This window comes from Rhipicephalus microplus, chromosome X (assembly GCF_043290135.1).
Source record: "Rhipicephalus microplus isolate Deutch F79 chromosome X, USDA_Rmic, whole genome shotgun sequence".
NCBI classification, from domain to species: Eukaryota; Metazoa; Arthropoda; class Arachnida; order Ixodida; family Ixodidae; genus Rhipicephalus; species Rhipicephalus microplus.
Window position 1 is genome coordinate 414,123,244 of NC_134710.1, and position 14,691 is coordinate 414,137,934.

Genomic DNA, 14,691 nt, shown 5'->3' on the forward strand with positions numbered 1-14,691 from the left:
GTTCCAACGCACAGCAAACGCCGCTAGACGCCACTAATAATGCATGTGCCACGTCACGAACATTAGGCCGTGACGACGACTGGTGACGACGTCAGCAGAAGCAGGGACGGTGACGTTCGTAGAGAACCCTGACAGGGGCTGTACACGACCGATCAGGACATTGGCGCCCTATTGAAAGAACATTTACCATAGGATTGGTGGATTCCACCATCTACCTTCTTGGTGAATTATCGCGCTGGAAATATTGCTGGCAGAGGGTACCGTATAGTAGATGCGGGAGTGCGGGCAACGCTGGAGCGTGAAACAGCGTCAAAACCACCGTGTCAAGCTGGCACTAAAAATCATAGTATAGAAAGCGATGTAAGAAGCACCTGTAAAAGCAAACACAACTACGCGGTTTTAAACGTGCGACCTTGCGATTGGCAAGTGAACATACTAACCATTGCGTCATGCCGACACATGCGGGGTTTGCTGTTAGGTAAGTAGTCAAGCTAAAAACTGACAGTTCAACTTCTTTTTGTTGCGTACTCAAGATGGACGAGATCTGCACTTGCTACTAATATTTGCGCACTTACAAACACAAACATCTGCTGTCTGTAACATTGGTCATGAGATATTGGCAACAGCGCTGTGTTTTTGTTACAATGTACCACCACAAAAAAAAAACTAAGTGGACTGAGGAGCAGTTACAGTTTATCGGCGGTGACTGTCAAGTTTATTATCTGTTTCTCGCTCCTTTCAAAGGGTTACACCAGCTCAGGTTTTATGACGCCTCTAGGCTCATTAGATAGATTCGCCCACGCAATGGATTGAGTATTTTTCGATGTTTTTCACGCAACGCACAGCGCAGTCGCGCCAGCGCACTGCTATAGCTCTATCGTTAGCTACAACTACACAGCGGCTTGGTAAAAACGAATGTAATGGTCCGAAAACATTATGCTATCATATTGGTTCAGTAAGCACACGAATTGACGGACCTCTGCTCTCGCATAAGAGCCAGAGAAGTGCTGGCGAGTTTGACCGCGGCTGTCGGTGAGGGGAGGCGTACGTTTGGCGGAAGTGCTGGAGCCGCGTCGCATCGATGTGTATCGCTTCTTGAGCAGACACCCTTCCCTATAAGAAAGGATTCGTTTAGAATAAATGATGTAACGGCTGTGTTGCATTGTAATTCTTTCTCGTCAAAATTTTGTATTCCGAAACGCAGAAGCACCGATAACACTTTAACGGGCTCGGTCACTAGGCTTAACCTTTGGTGGAAATACAAAAGGATGAAAGTTGAACTCGCCGGGGATCGTCGCGACGCACGTCGAAGGTAAAAGGTCATGCATATTAGAGTCGCATGCGCTTTGTTAACATAAAAGCGCGGCTCAAGTATTTAGTGTGCAAAATTTGACAGAGTTGAGTTTTTAGCGTTTGAACATCAAGTGACCGCTGTATTTTGGTCTACCGTTGAGAGTGGCGATAGCGAACTGGAGGTCATATATTTCTCGACAACTGCGCGACGATGTAAAACATTTGCTTTCACTGTTCACAGCATTACATATAGTTTTCTCAACATCACAACAAAGCAACACGTCGCTGGTGTCGAACTGATTTATGTGCGTGCACGAAATGTAAACATTCATGGCCGCATTATTTACTCCACATAAATTGAAGCGCTGTTGACACCGCAGGACTAAAAAACGGACTTGAAAGCGTTATTAGCAATGTTGGTTTCTGTTGACCGTAAACATCTCTGCGCATTCAAAAATGAATTAGCACAAGTAAGTTATTTCAAATACTGTCATGTACTTTTTCATCATTCTACCATCATCCACGAAGCTTACATCACGCCACCATCATTCAGTTTGTTCACCAAGACTTCCGCCAAACACGTTTTGCATTGCCACCATCAGGAATTTCTCACTTAAACTACCATCGGCTCGCCTCCACCACCTCTCTCTGCCACCAATTTTTTTCACTTTCGCCGTCATCAGCCAATATGACCACTACAACTTCCAGTATATCCACTAATATTTCCAGCATATCCACCAACAATTCCAGCACCCACCAGCCCAGAATTTTCAATAGGGTGGCACGGTCATCAGCGGTGACAAGTAAGATCGGGCCGAATCATGAGCAGAACGATGCCTGACGTTAACTAGGGTGGTTTAGGTGGTAGTGAGGTTGTCGTGTAAGCTTAGTAGGGCTTAGTTTTAATTTAGTGTTATTGATATTTTTTATATTTTGATATAGTCTGTGTACCATGTGTGTGTTTATAAAACTGTGTTGTGTTGGTAGCGGAGTCTTGTCTCAGTCCATCGCCCCTAGCCACCCATAATCTATGACAGTTGCCTACACCATTCAGTGAAGGTGTTATTGTAGAGCACTTGACAAAGCGTATTGAGCACAAATTTCATAGGATCAAAGTTCTAGATTGTGTTTCCAACCATCTATACTGATGTGAAAAGGGTGTACACTCTTCATTTTGAATAGTGATATGAGTGAGCTTGATGATCAGGGAGGCACAAAGAGCCTAATGCATGTCTTCCCGAGGATCTCAATAATTCAGGGCGTCACACCGAGCCTCTTCCCATTGCGCAAATGTGACTAAGTATTCGTTTTACGAGGGTCGTGTTCACAAAAGGATGGCTCGTTTGGAAACACACCTTGACTTACTGAAACCTGCTGTTATCTTTTCGTGAGGTTTCTGTGCTCGTCAAAAGTTCAAAAATTGATCACGCGACCCTCATAGAAATAATACTCCCGAAAAGAAAAAACGCTAGCTTGTTCGTGATTAATATATACAGCTCTCCCAGATAAAGGCGGTGCGACTTTGGGGATCTCTTCGCTTCTACGCGATGCAACAGTAGAAACAACCCATTGCTGATCGTCGGTGACTTTAACGCTCACCACATGGCATGAGAATATAAGCAGGCTTCAATTAAGGGCAGGAAATTGTGGGATGACAAGAAAACTCATAATCTGGATCTAATAACCGACCCGTTCCAGCCAACGAGGAAGAGAAATAGAGTCGCGGTTGACACCACACCCTACCTTACTCTCACGGGGAGCGGCACTAGTGCCACGTGGTGCAACACAAACGAGGACCTAGGCAGTGATCACATGATCATAGAAATAGTGGTAGAGGGAGGCCCGGCAACACCTCAGAAAAGAAGGGTTGAGGCCGTAAATTGGGACTCTTTCAGGGACCTAAGGGGCGACCCGACTCCCATTTCTGACATTGCCGAGTGGCGCGATGGGGTGTTACGTACTGTTAAGGAAGCCACTGAAGTAGTGGAAACCGAAGAGGACAACGAAGTGGTAGACAGGCGATTAGTAAATCTTTGAAAGAAAATGAAAGCTTTGGGAAACCGACTCCAACAGAGGAGATGAGATTGGAGTATCAGGGAAAGAATAGCGGCTTTAAATAGGCAAATTGAAGAGCCCGTCATCACGCTCACGAAGCAACGTTGGGGGAACGTCTGTCAGGAGATGTATAGGAATATAAATACGGCCGGGACGTGGTGACGTCTTCGTCACCTTTTAGATCCGGTGAGCACGAAGACAGCGTCTAAACAGCAATTGGAACGGATGGCGCACCAATTTGAAGGCACTAGGAAGGAACTTTTAGAAGAAGTTCGGAGCAGATAAATTATCCCCGTCGGATCCGAACCTCTTCCAGATTATGGACGACGGGAAAACGCAGCCTTAGACGCCCCTATCTCCCTGGCTGAGGAGCGAGCGGAGATTAATCAGCTAAGGACTAGATCAGCGGCAGGGCCGGACAGAGTGACCAACAAAATGCTCCGTAATTTAGACGATAGGTCCATCGCTAACCTAGCAACGTACATGCAGGAGTGGTGCAAAAAAGCGACGATACCGCAGGAGTGGAAACTCGCAAATGTAATTTTCATTCCTAAACTGGGTAAAAAACTCGGTTTCGAAAATCTTAGGCCGATATCGTTAACGTCTTGTGTAGGTAAGCTCATGGAGCATGTCGTTCAGACGCAGATCAATAGGTACATGGAAGACAATGGTATGCATCCGGACACTATGATCGGTTTCCGACCCCGACTATCGGCGTGCGACGTGATGCTACAGCTCAAGGACCAAATTATAGACAAGCCAACGCGAGACGCAAAAGTTATCGTGGGGTTAGATGCGGCAAAAGCATTTGACAACGTGAGGCACGTATCGATCTTGGAGAATCTGAGTTCCCTGAACGTCGGAAAGTGAGTTTATGACTACGTCAAGGACTCCTTTTCTAACAGGACCGCCACTTTAAAAATCGGGGAAGAATACATCGAGGACAATAAATCAGGCTACAGGGGGACACCTCAGGGATCGGTGTTATCACCCACCCTTTTCAACATTGTGATGTTGAAACTGCCTGAACAGTTAAAGGATATTGAGAATATAAATCGCACCATTTACGCGGATGACTTAACATTATGGATGAACAAGGCCAGTGACAGCCAAATTGAAGACTCTCTGCAAATCGCCTTTGATAAAATCGTGGAGTTCCTGAAACCCAAAGGACTTAAATGCTCGGCCGAAAAGTCGGAAGCACTCTTCCTCATGCCCGCCGGAAAATGGCGGCTCCACAACAAGCCTGATATTGACATCCAATTGTATGTTAACGGCGCAGAGATCCCCGTGGTCGACAGTATCCGTGTCTTTCGACTGAGGATTCTCAGCCGCCACGAACCGTAACAATTCCGAAACTTTTGCTAGGTTAGAAGCCAGTTTCAATCAGACATGTCGTCTCATCAGACGAATAGCAAACAGGCATGCTGGGATGAAGGAGGCCAACCTTCTTAGATTAGTGCAGACCTTCATAATAAGTAGAATAGTGTACGTGGCACCTTATCTAAAATTAAACCAAGCGGAGCGGGGCAAACTCGACACCATTATCAGGAAAAATGTGAAAGTCGCGCTCGGACTTCCCCCAAACACGTCCACTGACAGACTTATGAAGTTAGAGGTATCTAACACACTTGATGAGCTGATTGAGGCTACTATGACTGCACAACATCAAAGACTACTCGGATCTAAAGCTGGGAGAGCAATAAGAAAGAGAAATTGGGCTATGAGCCCACGCGTGGGCAAGCGCGTTCAAAGTACATACCGATACAGACCAGAGAGAGGATAAAGATACCTCCGCTACCCACAAATATGAGCCCTACCTTTCACAAAAGCAGGCGTAAAGCCAGGGCAGAGGCATTACAATCCAGGTACACCGGTCGAGAGGACGTCGCGTATACAGAAGCTGCGGAATATGAAAGCAAAACGGCATACACGGCAGTGGCGGTCAGGGAAGATGGTGGCCTGATTGCGTGCTGCACTGTCCTTGGTGTCGAGACTGTAGAGGCCGAGGAAGTGGCCATAGCTTTGGCCATCAGCCAAAAGAAGGTCAGGGTGGTCATAAGCGACTCCAAAAAACGCCGTGAGAAATAATAAATCGGGAAGGGTGGCGGAGACTGCCGTCCGTATATTAAACATGGTAGGAGTACCCAAAGAGCAGGTTCTGGTTGTCTGGGCTCCAGCTCACCAGGGACTTAGAGAGAACGAGGAGGCTCATTCGGTCGCCCGAGGTCTCACCTATTGATCGACCCCTGGAACCTCCCAAGTTACTGAACAAAGAAGCGTGAATATGCGCACATACCATGAAATCGACGCACACTACAGGCTGAAACGGCAAGTATACCCGAGAGCGGACAACTCACTGAGTAAGAAAAACGAGGTTTTGTGGCGAAAGTTACAGATCAGGGTTTTTCCAAACACCGCACTTTACACCAAGTGGCACCCTGCAGTTTTCAAGTCCCAGTGTAAATTTTGTGATGAGGTAGCAAATTTGGTTCACATGGTGTGGACATGTCGAAGTCAAAACGATGGTTCTCACACTGTAGAATCCTGGGAGGCCCTGCTCCGCAGCCCAGACCCCAACGTCCAGTGCGACATCATCAGTCAAGCCCTTGCTGCTGCCGCGTCTCAAGGGATTCCGGCCGACACCTAGGGGCGACGGGCCATGCCTGAACAGTTGACTGACTTTTTAATAGTTTTCTATCTCTCTCTCCATCACTTCAGCTGACGACTCGTCAACGAAAATGGACTTCACCGCATCGAAGGTCAACGAAGACAATATGCCATCCACTGAGGGCAGCTGGAACAACGTTAGTGCCAATCGAAAACCTTCCTTGAGCACCCGAACCCGCTCCGAGCTCATCACCTTCGGATATCAACTTCCACCCGGAACACTCACGCCGAAACTGCCTCTGTATGACCTGCTTGCTACCATCATAGCCGCCGCAAATCTTTTTCTGAAGACAAGTGTGGAGGTTACCCTTCAAGCCAAACCAGCTCAGAGCCTTGTGTTTCTGAAGACGCACTCACCCCTCATTGCCCGCCTCCTACTGTCCCTTAAAACTCTGGAACCCAATGGCAAGCCGATCGCCATTAAGCCTTATGCCCCCATTCTTCCAATATCATGTCTCGGCGTCATTCACAAGTTCGGTGGTCACTTCACATCATTTCAGCTTTTGCATGACCTCGAATCCTTCACTTCAGACATACTCGCTGCACGTATAATGGGCTCCACAGAATCCGTCCTCATAACACTTGCTGGAACCTTCATCCATCGCTTTGTGTATTTTAAACGCGTCCCTTTCCGATCGATGCTGTCCAGATAAACCTAAGCCCCCTACTTGCACTTGGTGCCTTCCTATAGCACACCGTGCTCATCAATTCCCTCAACACAGCGTTCCGGCCAAGTGCCACCGTTGTACGTGTTCTCTACCAGCAGATCCCGACGCTCCTGTTTGCGCTCAACCCTGGTGCATTCATTGCCAAGTCAACACCCACTCATCTCTCGACTCCATCTGCCCCCACCTTCTAGCTAAGGAACGCGATTGTGTCAAAGCAGCTTTTCTTCGTCGCACAGCCATGCGCCGAGCCACTCAGCGTTCGCCGTCCTCCTCTTCAGTGCATGAGTTCCTTTCACCTTCCGCAACATCTCCCCCGGGCTCCTACGCCACTAAGGTGAAGGGCGCACCTCCCGTGTGCCCTTCTTCACCAAACACACCTTCCTCATCTTTCTGTAATGAGAGCCGCTCCTTCGATCTGCGACTGGCTGTGTTGGAGCGCAACCAGCGCGAGCAACAGCGCGTCTCAGATGAGCTACAACAAAAAATACTCGCACTGACGCAGACACTCGCAATTGCCACTTCCTCTCTTACCTCACAACTCACGTAGCTAAATAAGCAACTCACCACACTCACCACCCCGACCTCCTGCTCCCACGAAACCAAATAGGCTGGCATGGTCGAAACCACGAACACTGCGCATCACACTCGTTTAGTCCAGCTAGAAAATTCAATTGTCCGGATTCTTACGACCCTCAAAACCCAATCCAAGCAACTGGAATCCTTCACCTATATGTTTAACTCCCAGAAATAGTCGCTTCCCCCGGCGAAAAAAAAGAAACGCGCCTGTGCACGCGCTTCCTCTACTTCAACGACCTAGATGGCGCCTGAAAAGGACCTCAAGATTTTGCAGTGGAACTGCCGCAACTTTCGTCAAAATAGGACCCCTCTCCACCAATATCTTCTCACCCACCCCACATTACTACATTTCCATCTTATACAGGAGACTCGGACGGCCCTTACCATCCCGGGCTACGATGCATATTACACTACGGTGGGAACACCACTTGCGTCCATTTCTGTACACAATGACGTTCTCGTTGAACCAATAGACGTACCCTCCACACTCCTGAAATATTTAGTTGGTGTGGTCTACAACCAACCATCTACCCGTATTTCTCTCGCTCTGATGTCCTTTTACAACCCCCCTGTCAAATGCTCTATGTTTAGTGCTCTTGGCAAATTCCTGCACTCCCTTCCATTCACCACCCATATCCTCCTTGGGGGTGACTTTAATGCTCCCCGAGGGCTCTGGGGTTACCCTCAAACTCTCAAACCAGGTCGCCTTCTACACTGCCTCGCCAACGAACGCCATCTCACCCTTCTGAATACTCCTGACCCCCCTACGCATGCGGGCACTGTTTCACAGCGCTCCACTACACCCGATCTCACATTCTCTCGGAGTTCCCTCCCATTTCACTGGCAGCTGTCAGCTGAAAACCTTTTCAGTGATCACTTCCTTATACACATCATCACCCTTCTTTCCCACAACAGGCGGAAACAATGAGTCACTCGCACCAACTGGGAAGCATTCTGTAATAACCTTTTGTCTGACTCTTTTAAACCTTACGACGACTAGATGTCGCGGATCTCCGCAGCAATGACATCCCGTAGTCGCCGCGCTCGTTTTCGGCTCCCTATTTTTGATCCTGATCTTAATTTCCTCCATTTAGGGTGACGTTCCCAATGTTTGAAAGGCTCCCTTCGCTCCCAGCCACTTAACGTCAAACTTTCCTCCCGCATTCATGCTCTGCGGGCTAAAATCATCGCTTACGACACATCCCTCGAGTCCTCTTGTTAGAACGCGCTGTGGGACGGCCTTGACTCCGCACTGCACTCAACTCTCCATGGTCTCTGTTTCGGTCTCTTTTAGGTACCAAGCCTGTCGTCGCTCCCACCCGAGCTAAATATCTCACTCAAGGGACTACATCTGACGTTTTTGACAACTTCGAATCTCTGTATCTCCCCCCCCCCCCCTCACACCTTCCTACCCAGATTACTGTAGCGAAGCTAACTTAGACCTGGACCGCCCATTCACGCTCAGGGAGCTTGAAGCTGCCTTAGCCACTCAATATACCCGCTCAGCTCCCGGCGAAGATGAGATAACGTCTACTGCACTACGCAATCTCCCCGACAATGCGAAGGAATTTTTCTTACACACATTCAACGCAGCATGGCACAGCGGCTGTCTTCCAAGCTCTTGGACATCTTCTCTAATTTGCATGAATTCGAAGCTGGGCAAGCCTCCATCTCTCTCTAACCTTCGCCCTATCCGTTTGACATCGTGCGTTGGCAAGAATCTCGAGCGAATAACCTTGACTCGACTGTCTGATTATATTGAGGCGAAAGAGTTTTTCTCCTTCTCTTATTGGCTTCTGACGCCGCGTATGTGCACAGGACTTATTCATTTTTCTTCAGCACAGTTTTCTTTCACCTTGTCGTAATCAGATTCATGCTCTTGTAACCATCAATGTGCGAAACACATTCGATAGCGTGAGTCATGACCGCACACTCGCTCAGCTCTCCTCCCTGTCAAGTGGCTCCCGCATGTATTATTACATCCGGTCTTTTCTTTCCATTCGAGTTTTTCGCTTTAGAGTCATTTCTCTAACCCACACTCCCTCACCCGCGGCATTCCGCAAGGTGCCATACTATCTCCTACTCTATTTAATATGGCTATGGCCCCCCTTGCCTCCCAACTGTCCGAAACTCCGGACCTCCACCATATTTTAATCAGACGACATCACTCTCTGGTGTACGTCTGGATGTCCCGGTCACGTGCAGGATACTTTGCAACGTGGCCTGGATCTTATCGCTTCCTTTCTCGCTACTGCTGGCCTGTCTCCTGCACCGGAGAATTGTGAGCTATTTTTGCTAAACCGGTCTTCTTACCAGCACTCCCACAACACCCTCATCTCCCTACTTCTTTAGAGCTCTGTCGTCCCCACTGTTCAGCAATGCAAAGTTCTTGGCTTCCCTTTGCACGCGACAAGGAACGCGCAGGCCCCACATCACGCTGTGAGGACTTGCCACTCGGTTACTCACCTCTTGCGACGCGTTGTCACTCGGCAGTCGGGGCTCCACGAAGTTCATGCGTGCCGGGTTGCACATGCGCTCACCCTTAACAGGTTCTGGTACTTTGTACCCTAGGTTCAATTCACCTAAACGCAAATCAACATACTCGAAAGAGCTCTATTAGGCATCTCCAAGGCAGCTCTAAACCTCCCTCTCCCTACCTCTACCACTAAGCTCTTTGACACAGGCCTCTTCCATCCATTACGTTCTCTTATTTCTCTACACCACGAGAGATTGTCCGTCTTTCTCTCACTCGTCAAGGCCAATGACTTTTCGCCCAAGCAGGTATTTCTCACATTTCCGTCTCTGTTCCCACCTTGCCTTCGGTCACTAGCACCCCTATTTCTAACCTTCGCATTCTTCCCCTCCCATCCAATATGTCTTCGTTCTTCACGCTGACTGGCGTCATGTGGCAGCACAACATCATTCCCCTCCTCTCTCTACACAAGGAGTTGCGTACACGGATGCCTCATATATGGCTCTTCGGGGTTCGTGCGGCTACGTTATCTACCATCCACACCTTTCGGCACTTACACGCACACCAGCGGGCCATACTTGCACCCGCCAAATGTACTCTCAATCGAGGTCCTTTCCATGGTTCACACCATGCAGTCATTTTCCTTTTCCCTTATCTCCCCGAGTACACGATTTACACTGACTTTCATGCCGCCATCCGTCACAATCAGAACAACACATTGCCCCCTGCTCTTCAACAGGAGGTCGAGCGAGTGGTCTCCGCTCTTCAACTCTCCACTGTCTTCCTCCGCTGCGTTCCTGGGCATACAGGTATTAACAGAAATGAGCTGGCTTCTCAGCTTGCCCGTTATATATTGCACTGGGCACCATTCATCACCTGGCCCACACCTTCGCAAGGCAGTGGGAGCCCCGCGAATAACGATGGGCAGATCTCCTTGCGTCACTGTATCAAGGAAGTATATCTACAGCTGCAGCTCGACAAGCGTCTTTACCCTTCCTCTCATCCATCACTCACTGCACTGGAGGCTCGAACTCTATGGCACATCCAAATGAATTGCCTTATAACCCCCTTCACCTTTTCCTTTATAATTATAGCTATAACCTCTGCTGTCCAATTGCCCCTCCCCATATACTGACCTGTCACACTGCCTGTATTACTGCCTAACTGCTCAGCACTCCAGCTATTACCCTCCCCCATCCCTTTCCATCACCTCCAGGCTCGACTTGATCGGCGCCGAAGGGAAAGAACAGCGTCGGCTGGTCGCACAGGCGGTCGAAATGTTCAGCCTGTAAATTTTGGCTGAGTAAAAGTCTACAACTATTGAGCTAATTTTTAATGAGCTAAATATATTACAGACAATGCTGTATGTTTCCCTTGTGCAACCCTTCAACAAGTACATCAGTTTTTGTTAAGACAGCAGTGACAAGGAACAGCTGTTCTTATTATCCAGACACTTCTAAGTGTCACAACGTTGGCTATGGCAGCATTCCAAGTTCAAGGATTACAAACCAAGTTATACAGGTTCTATGTCCAAGGAATACTGCACTGAAGGGCAGGACATAGGCTTCCCACACCTAAGCTAAAGCTTAGTGTGCCCATTTCTCAATAGGTGCTATGTGTGCAAACTGTCCTACTGTGATAACAAAAAGAAGAAATGCCTACCACTCATTAAGGCTTGTCATGGCTTGCGGGAAGACAGCTCCAATTGTGCGCTGCAACTTGCCCTCTGTTTGAGTTTCAGTTTATTGAGCGTAAGTGGGAGGAGAGTTACATATAGGGAGAGGTATACAGAAGGAGGTCCCTTAGTGTAAACACTGCAATGGGACCTCTTGTTATAAGATACACAAAGAAAAATAAAAAAACAGGAGCAGGATTTCGTAAATAAAGCGTAAATATGCGTACAAAATAATAAAAGAGGCAATATGGTATGCAATACCATAGAGAATATTTGACATTGAAGTACACAGAAAACGGATTGAAAAAAACTGAAGCTACTACAGTGCAAACGAAGCAATCGCTAGGAATAAACACTAACAAATATTTAAAAAGAAAAATAAACTAATGAAAATGAATAACAAAGCATGAAAATGTATGACAAAAAAGGGCAACGACAGTAACTACACATAAGTCAGAAGTTTAAAGACCTATTCAGATAAAGGCGAACTGAATGTTTAAATGCATTTAATGAGGGAGAGGTTTCAGTCTCTAAAAGCAGTGTTCCATATCTTGATGGTGGAGAAGCTCACTGTCTTTAGTCCGTAATTGGTGCGCGCCTTGGGCAATAAGATATTGTTCTGAAAGGAGAAACTTGTATTACTTGAGGAAGTGGTAATTTTATTGCCTACAATACATAAAAAATCCGGAATATGCACCAGGAGCTAAGCAATTGGAGCTAAGTTAAAGACAATCATATTTGAAATAGGAAGAATATTTAGTGAAGAAAATAGTGGAACTGAATGGGCATGATAATCAGTGTGCGTTATTATGCGGAGAGCCTGTTTTTGAATATGCGCTAATGGGCTTACATACGTTTTATACGCGAGTCCCCAAGATTCAATACAGTAGTTGAAATGACTATGAAAGAAAGCAAAATAGAGAGCAAAAAAGCAGATAATGTTGTAAGTGCGAAACATTGGCGGGCACTGAGCAGAACACGAATACCATAGGCGGTTTTTCCTTTTATTAACTAAATATGATAGTTGAAGTTAAAAAAACAATCAAGTTCTACAACGAGAATTGTGCATTTTTCAGAAGAAGGTATTGCAAAGTTGTTAACACACACCAGGAGTGTGTTCTCTCGCTTTTTTGAGCTGGAACTGAAAATAACCAATTTTGTCTTATAGGGAATAATAACAAGCTTGTTGTTAAGGCACTAATTAATGACGCTCTCAAGATCTCCAGTGCCATGAACAGTTGTCAACGCTGATACATACATAACAGATACCACAAAAGATTACTTTCACGCAAAACAAGTTTTGTCAAACACAAATAGCGAGTACCAAGTATGTCTACAGCCAAATGTATATTGATGTATTAAAAGGTCGATCCTTGAATAAAGGGATCATGGCACAACTAGAACAAGTATTATTGGTCTAGCTCCTTCTTGCAGACCAGTGAGAGAGGGCCACTGCATTTTTCGCATTCGCAAAACTACATAACACTATCCAGAGCATGCACATGTGTATGGGTCAAGTAAATATCTCGATAATAATAATAATAATAATAATAATAATAATAATAATAATAATAATAATAATAATAATAATAATAATAATAATAATAATAATAATAATAATAATAATAATAATAATAATAATAATAATAATAATGATAATAATAATAACAATAATAACTTAATTGTTGTTGTTGATATGGTCTAGCTGACATTCACCTAAGCATGTGCACGAAGACATTCTAGTCGTGTAAATGATATACTTACTAAAACATGATATAAAGATCTATGAAAATACAAACTGTTTAGTGTTTTATATTTCCGAAAAACATGAACGTTAATGTTGAGATCAGTAAGAAATTGAATAGGACTTAGGTACACGTTAAGAAATCAGAGGTCGTCAAAATTGCTGAAGCCCTCCGTTACGGCGTTCCTCATACTCATATAGTGGTTTCATGATCTTAAATTCCCACAATTATTACGTTTAGTAGTAAGAAATTGAGTTTTTGTTGGCTATGAAAGATTTACGTGAATTTGTTTGTTGTGATGTGTCTTGACAATGGGACACGCAATAGAAAAACTTCGTATACTTTGACCGTCAGAAATTGTGGTGCATGTTGTCATCTGAGTCTACCTTGCACACCTGATTCTAAGAAACACTAGATTTTGCAGATCTAATGTCAATTTAGTGATTCATTAGGCGGTATTTAGGTGCATTAGACTCTCAAAATTCATTTTTATAAGAGATGTCGCTCCTTCCAGGTGGACTTCGGCTTCTCGAAGCGCGTGCCACCCGGCCAAAAGACGTGGACCTTCTGTGGCACACCCGAGTACGTCGCGCCAGAGGTCGTACTCAACAAGGGTCACGACCGCGCGGTGGATTTCTGGTCTGTGGGCGTGCTCATGTTCGAGCTGCTCGCAGGCGCGCCACCGTTTGCGGCCGATGACCCGATGAAGACGTACAACATTATCCTGCGTGGCATCGACATGCTCAACTTTCCGCGCACCATGTCACGCAATGCCGTGTCGCTCATCAAGCGGCTCTGCCGCGAGAACCCATCTGAACGGCTTGGCTACCAGAAGGGCGGCATCATGGACATCAAGAAACACAAGTAAGACACCACACAACTTTTTTGTTTGACTGTCCTATGCTCGTCTCGAATGCCTATCATGTATGTTCCGCGCTATATATGCCTTCTAGGCTGCACGTTGGGTGTGCGAGCTTGCTCTTTCCCACGATAACCAGCGTCGCTGAAAGGCTAATTCATCTGAACGAGTCAGCGAAGCCAATTCGACACACCAGGTCTGACAGTTATGCGCACCACGCTTGGAGCAGGAAACAGTATTAGGAAGATCATAGAACAGAGAATAGATAACCGCAAAAGAGGGGAGATAATAGGAAGAACAGAAACAGATAAATTCACATAATCACACGAAAAGAGCAGATGAACGCAAGGAAAACACAGGCGAAGCAATGGTCCGCACGTTAGACTTGGAGCAAGACATGCCTTGCTCTTTTTTTTTTCGATATCTTTCTCTCTGAAACACAAGCCCAGTCACACATCAATGACTTAACTATAGAAAACAGCAACTACGCGTGCGAAACGTGGTACCTTTACTATAATGAAGCGATTCGTTCGTTGTAACAGGCAGAGCGACATAGTAGAGCTTCTGTTCGTTACATTCGCTGGAAACTTCAGGTTTATGATCCCTCATCTACAAGCACGTTGGACTAGAAAGACTGTATGTAAGAACGGCACCGTAAAAATTCATCTATGAATGGG

General features: G+C 46.3%; 1 protein-coding gene across 1 annotated transcript in view; it reads left to right on the forward strand.

Annotated features, from left to right (window-relative positions):
* Positions 1 to 14,691, forward strand: part of LOC119161732 (cGMP-dependent protein kinase, isozyme 1) — a 315,895-nt gene that overhangs the window by 267,962 nt on the left and 33,242 nt on the right. The window contains exon 13 of the mRNA XM_075880279.1: positions 13,670 to 14,019. Coding sequence (XP_075736394.1) covers positions 13,670 to 14,019 — 350 coding nt within the window. The remainder of the gene's footprint in view (positions 1 to 13,669; positions 14,020 to 14,691) is intronic.